This window comes from Nomascus leucogenys, chromosome 6, assembly GCF_006542625.1.
Source record: "Nomascus leucogenys isolate Asia chromosome 6, Asia_NLE_v1, whole genome shotgun sequence".
Classification (NCBI taxonomy): Eukaryota; Metazoa; Chordata; class Mammalia; order Primates; family Hylobatidae; genus Nomascus; species Nomascus leucogenys.
In genome coordinates, this window is record NC_044386.1 from 71,392,201 (window position 1) to 71,413,552 (window position 21,352).

The 21,352-nt window shown below is 38.0% G+C and overlaps 1 protein-coding gene across 15 annotated transcripts in view; it reads right to left on the reverse strand.

The window, feature by feature from the left end:
* The window catches only part of TJP1 (tight junction protein 1), a 276,908-nt gene that overhangs the window by 57,196 nt on the left and 198,360 nt on the right, over positions 1 to 21,352 (reverse strand). For all 15 annotated transcript variants that reach the window (XM_030814385.1, XM_030814395.1, XM_030814390.1 and 12 more), the window contains 6 exons: positions 15,689 to 15,813; positions 14,518 to 14,620; positions 9,180 to 9,456; positions 5,234 to 5,337; positions 4,495 to 4,663; positions 4,033 to 4,180 (listed from right to left, as the gene is read on the reverse strand). In XM_030814385.1, the coding sequence (XP_030670245.1) occupies positions 4,033 to 4,180; positions 4,495 to 4,663; positions 5,234 to 5,337; positions 9,180 to 9,456; positions 14,518 to 14,620; positions 15,689 to 15,813 (926 nt within the window). The remainder of the gene's footprint in view (positions 1 to 4,032; positions 4,181 to 4,494; positions 4,664 to 5,233; positions 5,338 to 9,179; positions 9,457 to 14,517; positions 14,621 to 15,688; positions 15,814 to 21,352) is intronic.

The following is a 21,352-nucleotide window of genomic DNA, read 5'->3' on the forward strand; positions in this document are numbered from 1 at the left end:
GACATGAACCCAGGAAGTCTGGCTCCAAAGCCCTAAGAAATCACTGTATTCTATCACTTCTCACAAAATGAAGATGAAGAGGTTATTATTCTCAGCAGATAATCGCACATCCTAAAAATATACAAAAGTATTCAGAAATCTAGGAAGAGAATAGGGCAGGGCTGATGTTTGCCAAGACAGACTTCCTTTTACACTCAAGTGAAACCTGTCTCACAGAGACCAAGTCATTTTTTTATCACTTCTTTAAAGATAATTTACATACAATTTGTAAAACAAAAAGACACTTATACAGCCAAAATTAAATAACAAAAACAAAAGACTATATATGTAAGTCCTTTAGTATTTTTTTACACTAGCATTTTACTCTTATAATGTATCTAAGTTGTTTCTCAAAATGCAGGGAATGCTCTAAATTAAAACTCCACAGTTACAGGATTTGAAGATTCAACTTTGGGGTGGAAATGAAACCTTTAAGCAACTGGTACTATTTATATCTTGTCTGTAGGCAGATTACTAAATTTTCAGGAATTAAATTCTCACCACAAAAAATATGAAAAGAACCTGAAGAGATTTTTCCTTCTGTAGTTGAAGTTACCTTTTCTTTTATATACTATACTTTCTAACCCGTAGTTCCCACATCTAGCAGTGCACAGAAGAGAAAGATACCAGGAGCTTAAAAACAAAAAAATACAGCTGACCCTTGAACAGCATGGGATTTAACCGTGTGGGTCCGCTTATACTCGAATTTTCTTCCACCTCTGCCACCCATGATACAGAAAGACCAACCTCTCCTATTCCTCAGACGACTAAATGTGAAAACAAGGATGAAGGAAATGAGCGGTGAAGGAAAACGAGGATGAAGACCTTTATGATGATCCACTTCCACTTAATGAACAGTAAATGTATTTTCTCTTCCTTATGATATGCTTATTAACATTTTTTCTTTAGCTTACTTTAAGAATACTGAAGATAATACATCTAACCTACAAACTTTGTACTGTTTATGTTATCAGTAAGCTTCCAGTCAACAGTAGGCTATTAATAGTTAAGTTTTTGGGAAGTTAAAAATCACAGGTGGATTTTTGACTGTGTGTCGGGGGTGGGAGGGAGGTTTTGGTCCCCCTAAACCCCAGGTTGTTCGAGGGTCAAATGTATTGCCTGCTTCCGTCTCAGATGAACTGAACGCAAGCCCCAGAAGTTTGTATTTTTAAAAGCTCCCATATTACTGGTGCTACCCATGAAAATACTTAAGATTCCTAGGAGAAAAAAAAAATCACAATATAATACAAAAATAGTAATTTTAGGGGGGAAAAACCCTCCACTTTTTAAGTTAAGGTTACAGATTCTAAGTGCTGAGGAACTCTAAATCAAGAAAGTAGACATCAAAAAGAATTTTCTAAGATTGAGAATTTGTTTACAATCTAAACTAATGGCCAAACATTTGAGATTTTGATTCAGATTGCTTTATTTAAAAGGGGAAATCATGTCCAAATTACTTAAGCATGGTTTCTAGCCGAGAAAGAGATGTTAAAATTACAGCTGCTCCCGTGAATCATCAAAGGTGCTATATCACTGTGTGTGTATATATGTGTTGCGGCAGTAATCCTTTTCCTGATAACATCTATGCTGTGCCAGGAAGATTTTTAGAATATATTAACTGCAGCAATTAAAAATCATCATCAGTTATAAGATAAGCCAATTTTACATGTAACATGCCATAATATTCCTTTAAAAAATCATTACATCCTTAAAATAAACACCAGGGTTCTCATAATTTATAAATCTAGGTTTGAAATTTAGAAATAATCAGCTTCACAAATACATAAAAACTACAGTAGATACGAATTAGCAACCACATTCATAGCTCTTACAAGTTATCCTCTTCTCTTACTAGTTCCCATTTTAGTAGAATGTGAAACACTTTTGTGAATATACAGTTTTAACTACGATTGTCACTATAGTTTTTTAAAAACTTTAAAAAAGCTCTCTCCTGGCTAGGTACGCCTCCCTTCTCTTATTTCTCCCTCGCCTCTTCACCTTCCTAAAAGAACGTGCTCCCTGTTATCCAGTTCTCTGCCTTCTTTCCAAATTGTTTCTCTTAGCGATTTTAGTGACTTCTATGGCTTCAGCTAACACCTCTATGCAAGTTAAGTCTCAATTCAACATCTCTAATCCTAAATCATCTCTTCAGATCTAGACCCAAATTTACTTTTTCTTTCCAGCTTCACTGAGGTCTAATTGACAAATAAACATTGTATCTATTAAAGGTGTACAACAGTGATGTTTTGATATACATATTCAAATGATGACCGCAACCAAGTTAATTAACATATCCATACCTCACAATTACTTTTCTTAGTGTGTGTCAAAAGAATACCTTAAGATCTCTCTTAAAAAATTTCAAGTATACATTATTAACTCTTGTCACTACACTGTAAACTAGGTCTCCAGAACTTATTCATCTTATAACTGAAACTGTGTACCCTTTTAACCAACATCTCCCCATTCCTCCCCACCCCTAACCCCTGGTAACCACCATTCTACTGTCTGTTTCTATGAGTTCAACTTGTTTAGGTTCCACAGTAAGTGAGGTCATGCAGTGTTTGTCTTTCTGTGTCTGGTTTATTTCACTTAGCACAATGCCCTCCAGGTTCATCCATGTTGTTCCAAATGGCAGGATTTCCTTCTTTTTAAAGGCTAAATCACATTTCATTGTGTGTGTGAACATATACACCACATTTTCTTTATCCATTCATGTGTTTGACATTTAGGTTGACTCCATACCTTGGCTATTGTGAATAATGCTGCAACAAACATGAGGGTGTAGGTATCTCTTCGAGACAGTGATTTCATTTCCTTTGGATATGTACCCAGAAGTGGAATTGCTGGATCATGTGCTAGTTCGTTCTAGTTTTAATTTTTTGAGGAACCTCCATACTGTTTTCCAGAAAGGCCGTATCAATTCACATTCCCATCAACAACATATAAGGGTTCCCTTTTCTTCTAAACTGTCTCTTCAGCCCTGGACTCATGTTTCAAGTGATCTTCATGTGGACTGCGGTTAACCATGGGTCAGGTGGTGGCCTATAGAGCCTTGGGAGTCTCCAGAAATTGTATGCAATTGCTGTGTGTATGTGCACATGCACATTTTTCTGGAGAGAAGGATCATAATTTTCTTCAGATTCTCAAATGTATGTGTGACTCTAAAGAAAGATAAACTCAGGTAGGTCATATACTACCAGTATACCAGAACCTTTGGCATAAATACCAGTGTTTTGTTTTGTTTTTGAAAAAGGGTCCCGCTCTGTCACCAAGGCTGGAGTGCAGTGGTGCGATCTCAGCTCACTGCAACCTCCGCTTCCCAGGTTCAAGCAATTCTCATGTCTCAGCCTCCCGAGTAGCTGGGATTACAAGCATGTGCCAACACACCTGGCTAATTTTTGTATTTTTAGTAGAGACAGAGTTTCACCACGTCGGCCAGGCTGGTCTCGATCTCCTGGCCTCAAGTGATCCGCCTGCCTTGGCCTCCCAAAGTGCTAGGATTACAGGTGTGAGCCACCACGCCCAGCCAACACTAGGATATTTTTAAAAGAGAAAACAAAGTCCAGGTTAATGTGTTTATTAAAGGACTTCTATAGTTAACTTTCCCAAGCAGTAGATTCCTGAAGCTTGCTAGCATCTTCTAATGCAATAGTATGACAGACTGCAGCTGCAGATCAACTGTTTTTGTAAATAGAGTTTTATGGGAACATAGTCATGCCCATTCATTTACACACTGTCTATGGTTGCTTTTGCAGTTGAGCAGTGACAAGAACTATATGGCCTGCATGACTGAAATATGTTTACTATCTGGCCCTTTAAGGGAAAGTTTGTGGTTATTTTAGATTTACAAAATGTCTAAGTTGAGGAAAACAGATCTAATCTTGAATAATCAAAAGAAATCCATCTTTTAATTTTATTTGTAAGCAATTTCAGATACTGTTATCAAGCAAACAAAACCCCTGTATTTTTTTAAAAAATAGGGTGTCTTACCTGCCATTGCTTGGCTGCTGCGGTGAGTGTCTGGAATGATCAGAAGGCTCTGACCGCTGATCAGGAGATCGTGACCGGCTGCGGCGGGGAGGCCTATCATGTGATCGGCCAGAATGATCTGATGCCAGTGACTGGATTTCTGAAATGTCTGTTAATAAAAGAGTGCTACTTATTTTCCCACAAAAATAATTACAGTCAAGTATAAGGTACTCCAGTAATAATGAAGATAAGCTAGTAAGTAAAATTATATATAAAATGGAAAATTTATGCATTAATTTCACCTGCCAGCAATCATATTAATGGTGGTGAGTTGTCTACAGGAAAAAATATATATAAAACTTACAGATTTTGAAGGTGCTTGGCTGGTAGAAAATTATCATTTCATTCAAAGATGTTCAATCTCCCTAGTATTTTAAGAAAATAGGTCACTCAGAGGGAACGTTCAAACAGAATCACACTCACCGTCTCTCTCGGAGGCATTAGCAGAGTGGATGCTGTCAGAAAGATCAGGGACGTTCAGTAGCGTAGCCCGTTCATCTCTTTGAACTACCATTTTTAATTTGCCTTTAGACCTTTCTATCAATGTTTTTGCATCTGTCAATGACATATTTTCTGTCACAGTACCATTTATCTGCAACAGAAAATAAATTATAGGTTGAAAGTAAATAATAAAATACAAATGTTAACTTAGTTTGTTATAAACAGAAATATCCAAACCACTCCTTGCTATAAGAACCAAAATATTCTCTTTATACTTTTCCAAATTATCCAAGTATTCCACCTTCCTGAGATGATAAAATCTTTACTGTACTGTTGCTGTCAGAAAAACCCATAGTAGCATCCCCTAACTCCTTCTCAAAAGGCTGTCACTTTCTATTACTTATAAACAAATGAATAAATAAGCATTTCAATAATATCTGGAAGCAATTATCAAACTTTTTAATGTGTAAGAACAGACATATCTATCTACAAAGTAGTACCAGCCTGTGAATAATTAATCATCTCAGGATGACCCTGTGATACCTAAAGCATCAGTGTCGACATGTAACAATGCATAAAGGGAATTTATATCCCTCTCCCCCAAACAATTGATTTTTAATTCTCTTTGGCAAAACTGCTTCCAACAAGAGCACAGACTACATGGTAACTCTAGAACTTGTTTTCTATTTCAGTTCATTAAAAAGTAAGAATATGATTATACCTTCAATACAACATCACCTTCTTGAATATTGCCGTCTCTTGCTGCCAAACTATCTTGTGAAATTTCCTTAACAAATATATGGCTTGCCAATCGAAGACCATATTCTGAAATAATATAAGTAAGTGTTTTTAGTATAACATCCTAAGACACCTAAATAGATTTTACAAGTATACAACTAAACTAATTAACTACTGCATAGAGTTTTCAAGTACAATCAATAACAAGAAATTTTTCTTGGCCAACCTGCAAATAAGACATTCCCTCTAATTCGCAAGTCTGCAATGTCTCTGTGAAAGCAAAGGGAAAGTGTATGGTTCAAACGAAGGACTGATAGACCATGTTCCCGTATTACTGAAAAGGAGAAAATCCCCAAGAGGACACCATTTCTTTTTGACCAAGCATTGATACACTAGCTCTTCAGAATGCTTAAGGAATACAATTTTCTTTTTAAAAGACAGGGTTTCACTATGTTGCCCAGGCTGGATTCGAATTCCTGGGGTCAAACAACCCTCCTGCCTCAGGCTCCAGAGTAGCTGGGACTAACAGACATGTGTCACACTATGCCTGGCTAGAGATATAATTCTAAAGAGTAAACTGCTTGAAGTTTGAAAAACTTTGAAAAGATTGACCATTTTATTGATGACTATTATCATGCATATACTACTTCTATTTTTCCCAGCTCCTAGACCAAAAATATTTCGATCCTATACACTCCATGACACTGGATAGACATACTCAGAGTACTAGCATGTACTAAGCATGAGTGCAAAGGCTTACAACCAGCCAGGCAGATGTGGGCAGGAGTTATAATGCCAGTCCTTTCCTTTAAACAACCAATAAAGTATCCAAGAGTGAGGACATTGATTCTGTCTGTGGGTAAGGAATGTTGGAAGTTGAGGAAATTACTAGCAGAGTCCAGAGAACTGCCCAGGTTCCTGCAACAGCTGCAGAAAAATACATTTTAAGAAAAATAAGAACAATGACTACAACTATCAGTATAATGTCAATAGTAAAAGGATTGCCCCTGGTTCTGTGAGGAGAATCTTACTGCATTAAAAACGAAATCAAAAACCAAGATGGAAAACAGAAAATTGTTTTAACATGGGATAAATTAACAGACCCATTACCTAAGTGTCTAAAAATTACGTAAGAGTAGGCTGGGCATGGTGGCTCATGCCTCTAATTCCAGTACTTTGGGAGGCCAAGGTGGGCGAATCACAAGGTCAGGAGTTCTAGACCAGCCTGGCTAGCATGGTAAAACCTTGTCTCTATTAAAAATACAAAAAATTAGCCGGGCATGGTGGTGCACACCTATAATCCCAGCTACCTGGGAGGCTGAGGGAGAAGAATTGCTTGAACCTGGGAGGCGGAGGTTGCAGTGAACTGAGATTGTGCCACTGCACTCCAAGCCTGAGAGACAGAGTGAGACTCTGTCTCAAAAAAAACAAAAAAAAATTACATCAGAATTACAGTTTAACTTAAGACAAATATACAAAGAGTACTCACAGCCAGAAATAGAATCAGGGTGAAGAAAATGGCCTTTTAGGATATCTGGGCAAGGAATGAGGCAGTCATCCATACGGTCATTACATCACAGAAGGATAGGGTATTAGTTAAAAGACTGTTCTTCACAAGATTAAACACTTATAAATGACCATTACACAGATGACCCCAAAATATTCCTTGTATATTAGTTTGTTCGTTCATTCTAAATATTTCTTGGGGTATGTATCAACTAGGTACCAGGCATTAGGGAGAAAGCAGCAAATGAGATAGTTCCTGCACTCTGGCAATTTACAGTCAGTGAAAAAAAGGATGTTAGCATGGTAATCCCAAATGTGATGAGTTCAGAGGGCAGAAACACAAGGGTTCTTCACCTACTAGGGGGACGGAGAAGGCCTCCCTGAGGAAGAAATACTAAAGTTAAAACTTTACCTAAGAAAGACCTAAACCTGAAGGGTATGTTTGTGGGGGAGGGGATGCATGGGGTGAGTGATGGCTGAAAAGTTCAAAACAAATGCATCAAAGTGATGAAGAAAAAAACCTGGCGGACCTAATGAAGTCGTAAGTCTAGTGTAGCTGAGACCGAGATTAATGAAGAAAGGGGCAAAAGAGTAAGACAGAAGTGTCACAGAGGATCTGTGAAGAAATCTGCAGAATCAACTTAAAGGGATCCAAGAGACAATCTATGAGACCAAATGAGTCTAAGTAAGAGATGACAGTGGCTTGGAAAAGGGTGGAGGCAGTGGAGAAAGAGTGGGATGGATAAGAGTGGTATTCAGGAGTGAGGACATTCATCGTGCATGGGAAAAAAAGAGAAGGCAAGGGTAACTACCATGTTATCCGGGAATGGCCTGAGAAACTGGATCAATAGGAACACATTCAATTGAATACTTCATGAGAATTACAAAGAAAAATTTTAAGAGGGAGATATGTTTCATTTGAGATGTGCTGTGTTTCAGGGACCTACAGGAACATCTAAGTGAACATGCCTAACAGTTGGAACACAAGAGTGTAAAGATTTGGGCTGGAGAGGAGGTTCTGCCATCATCAGCAGTGACTGGAAGCAGGGGAGCAGATGAGATTGCCTAAATTAACTGTTATTCAACCTGAGGAAAAGAAAAAAAATTACCTTAAGTGGAAAAAAAGATTCTAGGAGAGAAACTGACAAAACGTTATAAAGGGCAGGGTGAGGAGAATGAGCTTGCAAAAGATAGAGAAAGGTGGGGGGAAGAAACCAGAAAGATGCAGTATGACCAAAGAAGACATTATTTTTAAAAATAAGGAGTGGTTAACCATGTGAAATGATACTGAAAAGGCAAACAAGCTAGAGACTGAAAAACTTCCACTAGATTTAGTGTGAACGTTTTTGGGGCAGAGCGGAAAAGATACCAGACCAGAGAGGGTTGAGGTGTAAGTGGTGAAGTAGAAACAGCAAATGTTGACAACTTCACTGAGACTTCACTGAGAAGTCTGCTCTAGAATGGGGGTAGGGAGTACCACCTAGGAGATATGCCAAGTGGTAAAGCAGATCAAAGTAAGTCTTGATAATATTCCAACTGTAACACCCTTTATATCAAAATGATCAGTCATGCATGCCCACAGGAGGAGGAAGCCACAGTCAGATCCATTTTTTATTAAATTTAATGAGGCATGAGGGAAAGCAGCTGAGTTTCAGTTTCAAAAACTTCAAAGAAATACTGCATTATGGAGAAATGCCCTATAAGGGGTTCCTTTCCTTAAATTCCTCCATTTAAAAAAAACAGTCTGGAGTGAGGGGGAAGAAGTCCCAGCAGGGCACAGTGGCTTCCCGCCTATAATCCCAGCACTGTGGGAGGCCGAGGCAGGTGAATTGCTTGAGCTCACCAATTTGAGAACAGCTTGGGCAACATGGCAAAAACCCTGTCTCTACCCAAAATAAAAAAATTAGCTGGACGTGGTGGCATGTACTTGTAGTTCCAGCTACCAGGGAGGCTGAAGTGGGAGGATTGCTTGAGCCCGGGAAGCAGAGGTTGCAGGGAGCTGAGATTGTGCCACTGCACTCCAGCCTGGGTGACAGAGCCAGACCTTGTAACAACAACAAAAACAACAACAATAACACTCCCAAGATTTCTCTCCATGATTACACTACTAACAGTTAAGAAAAACACTGAATTTCCATTTGGTGATGGTGTGACATTTCTTGTTAGAATAATTTGTACTTGGCTATTCTCATCACAACAAATCCAAAAGCCAAGCCGTGGACAATTCACTTGAAGTGTTATCTGTTCCAACAGAAAAAATGAACAGTCCCTGAAGCCTGCCATTAACAGGATTTGACTTACAGTGATAGAACACAAACATGAAGACAACAAGCAAAGACATGAAGAGACAGCAACTGTACTTCTCATTAAAATTAGTTTTAAATTTTCATGTGAAAATAACAGCAAGAGTTGGCAGAGAATACCTTCATTTTTCCGGGATTTCACCAGTGTGACTTTGGTGGGTTTAGCGGGCTGGCTGGAAGCCACTGACCGCCTGTCTGACCGCGGAGACAAGCTCCTCTCTCTACTTGCACTTCTATCCCTCGGCCAAATCTTCTCACTCCTTCTGTTAACCACACCACTCCGGCCACTTCTTGGATCATGTATTTCCTCATCATAACTATCTTCTTCGTTATCAGATACTGGTTCAGGATCAGGACGACTTACTGGTATTTGAACTTTCTTCTTCCTTCTAATTGTCTGCAAGTTAAAAAAGGTTAAAAAATAAGTTGACTGATTTTCATATATGTACGTTCAGTTCCAAAGAGAAAGAACATTACACTTCTCATCCCATATTAACTATGAACCAGCAACAAACAATACACAAACAACTACAACAAATTTCTAAGGAATACATTTCCATAAAGGCTGTGTTTTCTGTTCTCCTGATAAACAGATCTGGTTAAGCACAAATAAGAAAGAGTGGGCCTAAAAACCTCTTTATTTACTTCACACAGAAAGATCTTCCTGGTGTAATAATCACAAGCTTACAGGGAAACTAACAACTATTGGTGGTCTGAATAAAAAGGACAGCACTGTACTCTAATGCCATCAAACATACTCTAGGTGCTACCAAAACCACAGCAAACTTCCCAAGTCCAACTCGCTTCCTTAAAAATTTTAGAATGCATCAATATCAAAGCCCACAATTGCCCCAGACCTCTAAGACATAAATTTATTCTATAGCCACACTAACATTCAATAATATGTTGGAGCTAATTAACTCAGCTGTACTTCACCAACACAAACTGCTTTCAGTCTCTGGATCTCTTCAATTTGTACTCCCAGTCTAGGTGCAAATTCTTCCCTCTGGCATTCTTTTCTCAATGACTGTGGTAACTGGCTGTGTATTGCCTGTCCACTTATTTCCTTCATTCTCTGCAAGCTGAAGATCTACATGTATTACACCTGCTGACTGAGTGGCCCTGTAATCTGTGGACTACACTTTGCCTTCTCACAGTAGTATAAACTTGACCTCACTGAAGTTCTACAGGATCTTATTGTGTATCGCTCGTTGTCTTCTATGTCGGACACCTTGAGCTACTGAAACTTTTCACTATCTTATTTCCAATTCCTCATCTTCTCTTATTCTCAGTTCATCAGTCCTGGTTTCACTCGCGTTCCCCCCAAGTTTGCATGAGACATCCTGTTGCCATATTTAAATGACTTTTTCTTGACCCCTCAATTATCTGCCATGACAAACTCCAGTCCTATTATTACCTTCACTTCCACACTTTGCTGATGAGGCCCTCTGTAAATTCATTTTACAGAAGTCTTGCTCTTGTTCAGCAATCCTTTCAGCTACATATTGTTGCCTCTCTATGGAATTTGCTAATGTAGGTATTCTACAACCATTCTTCAAGATCCCAGCCACTCAGCCTGCTTTAAGGAGATCAGTGCCATTTTACTCCTCGCCCCCCTAAGTTTTTTCAGTATCTCCCCTCCTAAATTTTTTCAGTATCTCATTTATTTGGTCCTCCTTCCTTCTGGCCTCAAAGACCAAGGCGATCTTCTCCCTGGATGAACGAAACCCTTGTATTTGAGCTCTCATTCTCATCCCTACCTACCTCTAACTCTAAGACTTTTTTCTTCATCAATTACCATACTGCAGGTTACCTGAAACTTCGATCTCTTTATTTACCTAAAATCTGTCCTCTGCCTACTAAGCAGATGAGCACTCAAGGCTTTCCCTATCATTCCTGTAAGAGAGTGCCACCTCTTTGGGATTCTACTGTACCTGACCTATCAACCTCAGATGACGTGCATTATATGGTTATCAGTATGTATACCTATCCAGCCCACTAAGATTTGAGTTTTTTTGAGAAGTTCTTTACCATGCATTTAACTGTACATATATAATGCAATGCTTGCATCTAGCAGGTGCTTAGCTTATTGAAAGGTAACCAGTCCTATTGTGATTCTCTACTTATGAGTTAACAGTTATAAACATGAATAATAATTAGTAGGTGTGACAACTATGCTTGATTTTAACACTATGAAAAATTTGGAATCAAAATTTTTAGGAAAAAAAATGCCTACTTCAAAATAGTTTAGCTTAATTGAAGTCTCAAAATAAAACAAAATGATGCCATGTTAAGTACTAGAACAAAATACAACAGAGAGGCTTTTGCAATTAAAAGGCTTTTGGAAGCATGACACCAAGGCAGAACCAATAAAGTGAAAGTCTGACAGACATGACAAAATAAAAATGAAAACATTTCAATGTTGTAACAAAATGATACAAAACAACAAACACAAACAACTTACAAGCATTCACAAAAGCAAAGAGGATAAGACATGAGGTATTTGTGACAAAAGGCTAATAGATTTCTGACTACAGAAAACACTCTAGTATGACCATCACCACCATATAAATGCAAAGGACATGAATAGGTAAATGAAAAAACAAATGGGTAGTAAATACACCATGAGAGGATCAAATCCACTTGTGATTTAAAATGTTTCATTTGAAACTCTTGTTTAATCAGTTTGGCAAAGATTTAAGACTTGTTGAAAACTGAGCTCTTAATAGCCTATTGATTTTCTGAAGGACAAACTGGCAATACATACATCAAAAGTCATTCAGGCCCTTTGACTCTGAAAAGCCACTCCTAGAAAATTATTCTAAAAATTAACTAAACAAGTAGGTAGCAATATGATGATTTTTGCAGCTGAATTTTAAAAAAATACTTGTGGACTGGACACTGAAATGCCTGTGAATGAGTGGGTCGGACAAATATATATGCATAGTGAAATGTTGCATGACCATGTGAATACCTACACACACAGTCATGCTCCATGTAAAACAACGGACAACATGTACTGCAGAGGCCCCATAATATTACAATGGAGCTGAAAATCTATCACCTAGGGACGCCACAGGGTCATAATGTCGTGGGTGCACTGCAGTACTTACGTTTGTGGTGATGCTGGTGTAAACAAAGCTACTATGCTGCCAGTGGAATAGAAGTGTAGCAGATACAATATGTACAGAATATAGTATTTGATAATGACTATGTTACTGGTTTATGTATTTACTATGCTCATCTTTTTATCATTATTCCAGAGTGTACTCCCTCCTCTACTTATTTTTTTTTCTAAATGTTAACTGAGAAAACAGCCTCAGGTAGGTCCTCCAGGAGGTGTTCCACAAGAAGGCATTGTTGTCATAGGAGAGGATGGCTCCATGCGTGTTACTGCCCCTGAAAACCTCCCACTAGGACAAGCTGTGGAGGTGGAAGACAGTGACACTGATGACCTCTGATCTTGGGTAGCCCTAGGCTAATGTGTGTGCTTGTGTCTTCTTAGTTTTTACTGAGAAAGTTTAAAAAGTGAAAAATAAAAAATTTTAGGCCAGGTGCGGTGGCTCACACCTGTAATCTCAGAACTTTGGGAGGCCAAGGCAGGCAGATCACTTGAGGCCAGGAGTTCAATACCAGCCTGGCTAACACGGCAAAACCCCGTCTCTACTAAAAATACAAAATACTGGCTTGGTAGCGGTCGCCTGTAATCCCAAGGCTGACGCACGAGAATCGCCTGAACCAGGGAGGCGGAGGTTGCAGTGAGCCAAGATCATGCCATTGCACTCTAGCCTGGGTGACAGAGCGAAACCATGTCTTAAAACAACACAAACAGCCTGTAATCCCAGCACTCTGGGAGGCTGAGGCGGACGGATCACAAGACAGCCTCGATCAGGAGATTGAGACCATCCTGGCTAATATGGTGAAACCATGTCTCCACTAAAAATACAAAAAAATTAGCTGTGGTGGCGGGTGCCTGTAGTCCCAGCTACTCGGGAGGCTGAGCTTGCAGTGAGCCAAGATCGTGCCACTGCACCACAGCCTGGGCGACAGTGTGAGACTCCGTCTCAAAAAACAAAAAAGCAAAAAAACAAAAAAACCCAAAAAATTTTAAATAAAGTATTTTTGTACAGCTGTACAATGTGTTTGTTATTATGAGAGTCAAAAAGTTAGAAAGTTTTTAGGTTAAAAAAGTTTCAGTAAGCTAAGGTTTATTATTGAAGAAAGAAGACTTTTAAATAAATTTTATAAATTTATAAAATATTAAATACATTAAAAATATTAAAACGTTAAAAATAAATTTAGTGCAGCCTAAATGTATAGTGTTTACAAAGTCTACAGTAGTGTACAGTAATGTCCTAGGACTTCACATTCACTCACCACTCACTCGCTGACTCAGAGAGCAACTTCCAGTCCTGCAAGCTCCATTCATAGTAAGTGCACTAAACAGGCATATAATTTTTTTTATCCATTATATATTTTTAGTGTACTTTTTCCATGTTTAGACATACACATACTTACCATTGTTTTACAGCTGCCTACAGTATCCAGTACAGTAAAATATCTGTTATGAGAAGTGAATTATTAGGCAATTCTGTCTTTGTGTGAACATCACAGAACGTATCTTCCCAAACCCAGATGGTATAGCCTACTACACATCTAGGCTACACGGCATAGCCTATTGCTCCTCGGTTACAAGCCTGTACAGTATGTTACTGAACTGAATACTGTAAGCGACTGTAACACATTGGTAACTATGTGTGTATCTAAACACGGTAAAGTTAAATACAGTACTATAATCTTATGGAACCACTGTCAGATATGTGGTCCGTTGTTGACCAAAACATTGTCATGCAGCATGTGACTGTAGAGGAGGAAAAGAGGAGGAAACATTAAGCCAAAAAGAGGTAACTATTCGGCCGGGCGCGTGGCTCAAGCTTGTAATCCCAGCACTTCGGGAGGCCGAGGCAGGCAGATCACAAGGTCAGGAGATCGAGACCATCCTGGCTAACACGGTGAAACCCCGTCTCTACTAAAAATACAAAAAATTAGCCGGGCGTGGTGTCGAGTGCCTGTAATCCCAGCTACTCAGGAGGCTGAGGCAGGAGAATGGGGTGAACCCAGGAGGTGGAGCTTGCAGTGAGCCGAGATCATACCACTGTACTCCAGCCTGGGCGACAGAAGGAGACTCTGTCTCAAAAAAAAAAAAAAAAAAAAAAAAAAAGATTCAACTGTCCCCTTTCCTTTTTCAATTGAAAAAAATCTTGGTATCTAAACTGAGAAAATACACATACCAGTGACAAACCACACCAGTGTTAGAAGAAACACTCAAGTGTAAACAACTAACTTTGGAACTATTGTTTCAGTTTTCCTTTTCTTAAATGGGAAGGATAAATTCAAATACCAGAAATGTATCAATAATAAAGTTGGGGTACCTTTACTAAATTAAAAAGATACTTACAATTTTTGCATTTTTCCCACTTTTCCTTAGTTGCTGAACAGCAAAAGCATGTTCAACATTATCCATTGAAACTCCATTAACCATTGCAACTCGGTCATTTTCCCTAAGGGGAAAAGGGCACAAAATAGTATGTTAGAGAAAAACATTCTGGTAAGCTGATGATGATATTTTCAAGATAGCTCCTTCTAAAATGTATTCTAATTATGAGCCAGTTAATTAATTTCTCTTCAGAGCAATGATAAAATAATGTCAACTGATTTACTTTCAGATTTCTCCACAGAATGTTTAACAAGTAACTAACCACAGGTCCTTAATTTTTTTAAGTCATTAACAAAGTATTTCCCCAAAAGACTGAACAGATATCACACACATGGAATGATTCTTGGTAGTACAGTTACAGGGCATTAAATCATACTAAGTCATACAGCTGGAAAACTTATTCCCTTTTAAGTTTTTCATCTTTTAATTTTCTTTTAATTCTTCTAATTATAGTGCCATTATTTTGCTAGTGTATTTTGTGTTTCTCTTTATCTTACTAATCTTCATACGGAACAAAAAGGGTGCAAGACTTGGGGAGAGAGGCTTCTGAAGGCTAGATTCTACCCAAAAGGAGTTATAAATTTTCCTTTTCACTAACAGTTACACATTCTATTTAAAGTGAGTGATACTAGCTGTCCAATTTTAATAGGGATAAAAGCTTCCTTTATTTTCTTTGGAGACAGGGTCTAGCTCTGTCACGCGGACTGGAGTACAGTGGTGCAATCATGGCTCATTGCAGCCTCAGACTCGTAAGTTCAAGGGATTCTCCTGCCTCAGCCTCCCAAGTAGCTGGGACTGCAGGCACAAGCCACCATGCCCAGCTGATTTTTAAATTTCTTTTGTAGAGATGGGGATCTCAAGGCATTGCCCAGGCTGGTCTCGAACTCCCAGTCTCAAGTGATCCCCCTGCCTCAGCCTCCCAAAGTGCTAGGATTACAGGAGTGAGCTACCACACCTGGCCAGTTTCCCTCTTAAGTAAATATATGTTAATTTAAGGGAAAATATATGAAGTATGGCACAGGTGGTGTGTCAATATGGCAAAATCACTAAGACAGTGTAAGACAGTAGGCCAGTGCCTGAGGACAGGAACACTGCTTGTTGCACAGGTGCCCACGATAAGCAGCACTCTTACTGTAGCTGTCCTTCAGCTGGTCCTCCTTTCAGCACATCTGAAATCACTATTGACGTTTCCCCACTCTGAAAATGAGGATTATCTCGTCCACCAGATATTGCAATTCCAAATCCAAATCCAGGAGCCTAAAGTAAAAATTACAGTAAAATATTGCTATTCAGGACAAAAATAATTGTTATACTCTACAATCTAGAGAAGTCAAAATACAAAAATTACAATCTTAATATATCTGTGATCCATAAACACCTGCATGGTTACCTATTAGAATTATCCTTGTACAAGAATGCATGCTCTAATAACTACTGGACGTAACAGAATATTAAAGATCGCCAACTACATACATGTTCTTTAAAAACCAAAAGACAATTAAAAATTATTAACACTGAAATCCTGACTTTATTTTTGATTATCAGAAGAGGTCCTGAGCAGATTGGCAGAGCCCAGTGTGATCATCAGTCATCCTGGCAACTGATTTAGAAGATGACAGACTTATCCAGCATACGCACCCTTTGTCATTTTACATAAATATCAATTGCTTTGAAAATCAAGTATTAGTCATTTCAACTTCTTTCAACAACTTCTGCAAACTTCTAAAAATCTCTGTAGAATATAATGTCTTGTGCACACTATACAATAGAAGGTGTACATTAGCCATAGTGAACATTGTAAAATTACCTTTTTTAAAAACTAAATTATAATAAGCTACGCACTTCTGAAAGAGCCAAGAATCTTTACCACAATGACTCAGGACAGGCCGGTATAGAAAAAATTCAAAATATTTTCCAGGTTGTTAAAAAATTACCTTATCTCAAAGAAATCACTATTCCCTAGAAAGGATATGAAGTACTTAAGAGTAGTTTAAAGAGACATCATACATTTTCTTAAGGCTACAGAATCATTAAGTTAGAAATGTATGTTTTTGTATAAAACTGTACAATTCAAACTGCCTGAGGACAAAGGTAACAACTTCCTCCCTCAGCTTTCCAGTCCGCAACACACGAGACTATTTTCACCATGAATAGTGCATACATCACCTTTCCTCCCATCCCAAAGCCTATAGAAGTAGCAAAAGAAAAAAAACTCTTCTTAAAAATGAATACCAACTATTCCAAGTGTCCATCAACTGATGAATGGATAAAACGTGGTATATATCCATACAATGAAACACTGTGTGTAAAAAGGAATGAAGTACTTATACATAGTATAACATGGATCAACCCTGAAAACATCATGCTAAGGTGAAGAAACCAGTCACAAAGGTTAATAGATTCTATTATTCCGTTTATATAAAACACTCAGAAAGGCAAATCTATAAAGACAAAAACTTGAATGGTGGTTGTCTAGGGCTACAGGGATTGGGGGCGGGGGGTGATAGTTCAATGGGAGGTGTTTTTCCCCCCCCCAGTAATGAAAATGTTTTAAAATGGACTCTGGTGATGGTCACACAACTCGGAACATGCTAAATAACCAATGAATTGCATACTTTAATTGTATGGTATGTGAATTATATGGCAATAAAGCAAATACAAAAAAGTTAATATGAAAAAAGAAAATAACAAAAAACAGGGAAATTCTGAGTAACTGAAGATAATGGCAACCATCTGAATCTGTTTCTCTATATATTCTCCCAAAATTTAATAGAACAAAAATAGACCAACTACAGTGGTTCTCCCTTATCCTGGTTTCAAGTTCTTTGCTTTCAGTTACTTCAGGTCAACTGCAGTCTGAAAATTTTAAATGGAAAACTTCAGAAATAAACAATTGGTAAGATTTAAATTGCAAACCGTTACGAGTAGTGTGATGAAATATTTTGCCATCCTGCTATAAATCATATGCTGAGGTTACTAAGATCTACAGGGAGAAGGAATCTTCTATTAGTTGAAATCGTGAAGGAAAACGAAATTTGTGCTGGTTTTGCTGTCACATCTAAAATTGCAAGGGTTTCGCCACAGTGCATGGTAAGTGCTTATTTAAGATGGAAAAACCATTAACCTTGTGAGTGGAAGACAGGCACAGAAATGTGCTCCAATTAACAGCAAAATTGGGTTTGATACTATCCATGAATTCGGACATCCACTGGGGGAACATATACCCCATGGCTCAGAGGGGACTACTGTACACAAAACCATACACTCATCATAATTCAAAGACAATATCCAAATTTCAAATTAAAAGCAAGACTAAAACTTCAAAAATAAACGATTAGAGACAAATGACTATTAGTACGGCATTAGAAAACGTTAAGAGACTACAGAACAAATTCAAATAAATTTGAAAACCTAAAGGAAACATAATTCCTGAAGGAAATACAGATTGCCAAAATTGACCCTATTATAAATAAAAAGCTTCAATGGCCCAATTTCTGGAGAAAAAAGCAGCAAAATTTATGAGGGAATTATCCCACAAAAAGGCACCAGGCACAAATGATTTCCCATGGAAATTGTGCCAGAACATGCAATATCCAGACAGCCTCAATATAATGTTTCAGAACACTGATATCAAGGAAAGCTTCTAAATTCTTTTTATGAAGCAAGTATAATACTGACACTGAAAGCTGATGACTGTCCATGATAATGACCAACCCCCCAATATTACAGCTCAACATAATTTATTTGTATCAGTGCAAAATACAAAATAAAAATTAGCAAACAAAGGCCAACACTACATAAATACTCCATGAAAAAGGAATTCCAGGAATGCAAGATTAGTAGGAAATCCACTGGCATAATATATCCTATTAATAAATTTAAAGAAAAAAATATATGATTATCTCCGAGATCCTGAAAAAGACTTTGACAAAATTTGACTTTCACCACTGAAGAGAAAACAAAGTTTGTGAAAATGCACTGTAACAAACCCTGTAGTATGTTGCTTTTTGTTAAAGTACACAAAGAAAATCCAGCTTTTCATACACATATATACTCATTGAAAAAGAAAAGTTACTTTAGTAGCCCTTTTAGGTAATTATGAAAATTCGTGTTTGATTTTATGCCCAAAACTTAATAAATAATAGTTTCCTAAAGGAGAGTAACAACGTACAGTTTGAAACCGTATCATTCAACTGTCTGTACTGTGGCATGAATATCTATTGGCCTATTTTACACTCTGAATGAGTATTTTATCCATGTATAATTTTACTATAGCATGCCTTAGTCTTTTGGAAAATACTGGTTCCCTGAGTTAGGCAAATCTTCCAAATGATGCCACATTTCACCACACAGTATATTTTAAAATCATGTGTTAATATCACTATCAAGGTTATCAAAAGAGTCTAAGTACCGAAAAGCTACTGAGCTTATGGTGGCAGATAAAAATTTCTCAAATTTTAAGTTTTGTTTTAAAAATCAGTTTTCATTGTTAGCAACAAATACTATCAAGAATTGTTCTCCTTGAAGCAAGGTATTCATTCATTTTGGAGAAATATGTTTGTCAAATATTCAAGTTTGGATAACCACACATTTCTTCAAGTAAACAATTGTTCAACTAAAAGTGATGCCTGCCTTCCACCCCCCACTCAATACACAGCTGCAATTCAAATAATCACATAAGTACTTTAGTACAAGGCAGAAGTACTTCAGGCACACTTCCCATTTGCATACCTAGACTACCGAAAACGTGTGTATTCAAGGGTTGGAAAGTAACAAGACATAGTTCTTACTGTTTCAAGTCATTCTTAAATAAAACTGAAATTGTTCTTTTAATCTACGAGGGTGTGACAATGACTATTATAAGGTTTGGTGCCACTGCCTTGATTTGGGCTACAAAGCCCACAGTTTTAACCACCATTGTTTATGAACCTTCACTCAAATAATAACACAGCGAAGAAGATAAGAAATACCTTCACATTATATAAAAAGAGTTTTGCCCTTGAACGTAAAAAGGTTTCAGGGACATTTAGGAGTCCACAGACCATACTTTGAAAATGTCGATATTAAGAACTACTTAAATGTGAAGGGAGAAAAAACAAAATAAAACAATGAAACAAACAATTTACAAAAGATATATGAGATGTTAAAACCCACAGATAAATGCAAATTAAAACCAAAGAACACCAAGAACAGAAACATTAAAGTATAACATATTTCAGAAAAGGGAGGCTATGGGGAAACAGGCAGTCTACTACTGATGGGCACACAAATTGCTACAACTTTCAGGAGGGGAATTTGGCAGTAACCTGACAAAACTATGAATGTACTATCTTTTGACAGAGCAAACTAGCTTCTAGAAAGTACCCTAAAGATACACATACCTGGCCGGGCGCGGTGGCTCACGCCTGTAATCCCAGCACTTTGGGAGGCCGAGGCGGGCGGATCACGAGGTCAGGAGATCGAGACCATCCTGACTAACACGGTGAAACCCCGTCTCTACTAAAAATACAAAAAATTAGCTGGGCACAGTGGCGGGCGCCTGTAGTCCCAGCTACTCGGGAGGCTGAGGTGGGAGAATGGCGTGAACCCGGGAGGCGGAGTTTACAGTGAGCCGAGATTGCGCCACTGCACTCCAGCCTGGGCGACAGAGCGAGACTCCGTCTCAAAAAAAAAAAAAAAAAAAAAAAAGATACACATACCTCTCTCACAATACAAAGATAACAAACGCACAAGGTTATTCATTGCAGACTGTTTGTAACTGCAAAATGCTGAGAAAAAACCTAAACACCCCAGCCTTAGTAAAGGATTATCCTTTCCCTTTTTTTCTCCTTCAAAGATGTGGGGACTAATCTTTGTAATTTAGTAATTTGAAAAATTACTCTATGCAATTTTACAGTATGAACTTACTTCTTGTTTGGTAGTTCTTTTATTTTCTTCTTTTATTTAAAAGTTAAAAACATAAAAAGATTAAAGAAATACCAAAAACATTAGGAACTTTCAATAAGCAAGGCAGGGATGCGAGCATACATTTTAAAAAATTACTTGTGAGCAAGTAAATGCAGTTCCGGCACCTAGTAGGGCTGGTAATCCTGCTACATCAGTGCTTACCACAGTTCACTTAATGACTATCCAGGAGGCCTGTGACTCCTTACCCGGGCTGCAGGTAAGAATCACTTGGGAACAATTTCAAAACTGCTTGCTGACACACGATCCTCAATCTATACCAATTAAGTAAAAATGGAGAGGAGTTGGTGGACTTAAAAAAAAAAAAAAATTGCCCCCAGGTGATTCTAATGAGCAGCCAGGAACGAGAGCTGCAGCTTTCAATGTTTTCTGAATATAAGATCAGTTCATTAAAAATTTCAAAAGGTTCAACTTTTCCCCACTTTCCCTTCCCTCTACCTTCATAATTGTCTTATTTGGCCCTTTCAACAGATTTCTCATCTCCACTGCACTACAAGTGTTGGCAGTGCTGTTCCTCTAACACAAAGACCCTAATCCAATAGATCCTTGCCCATAAGTCCAAGTTCCTTAGCATGCAATGCCTTTGAATACAACTCCAAACTTGCTTCCCAGCATCCCAGTCTTTGCTCTAAACCCACTTAAATACTGATTCCTGCTTAGGCAGATCATACAATATCAAACTATGGCTTCACATCTCCTCTCTGCCTAGGATTTCCTTATTACCTTATCAATCTTGCAAGCTTCAGCTCATCTTTCAAAACCCAGGTTCCATGTCATCTCACTCATAAAACCACCCTTGGCTTTCACATAAGTGGTCCATCCTGTACATGTG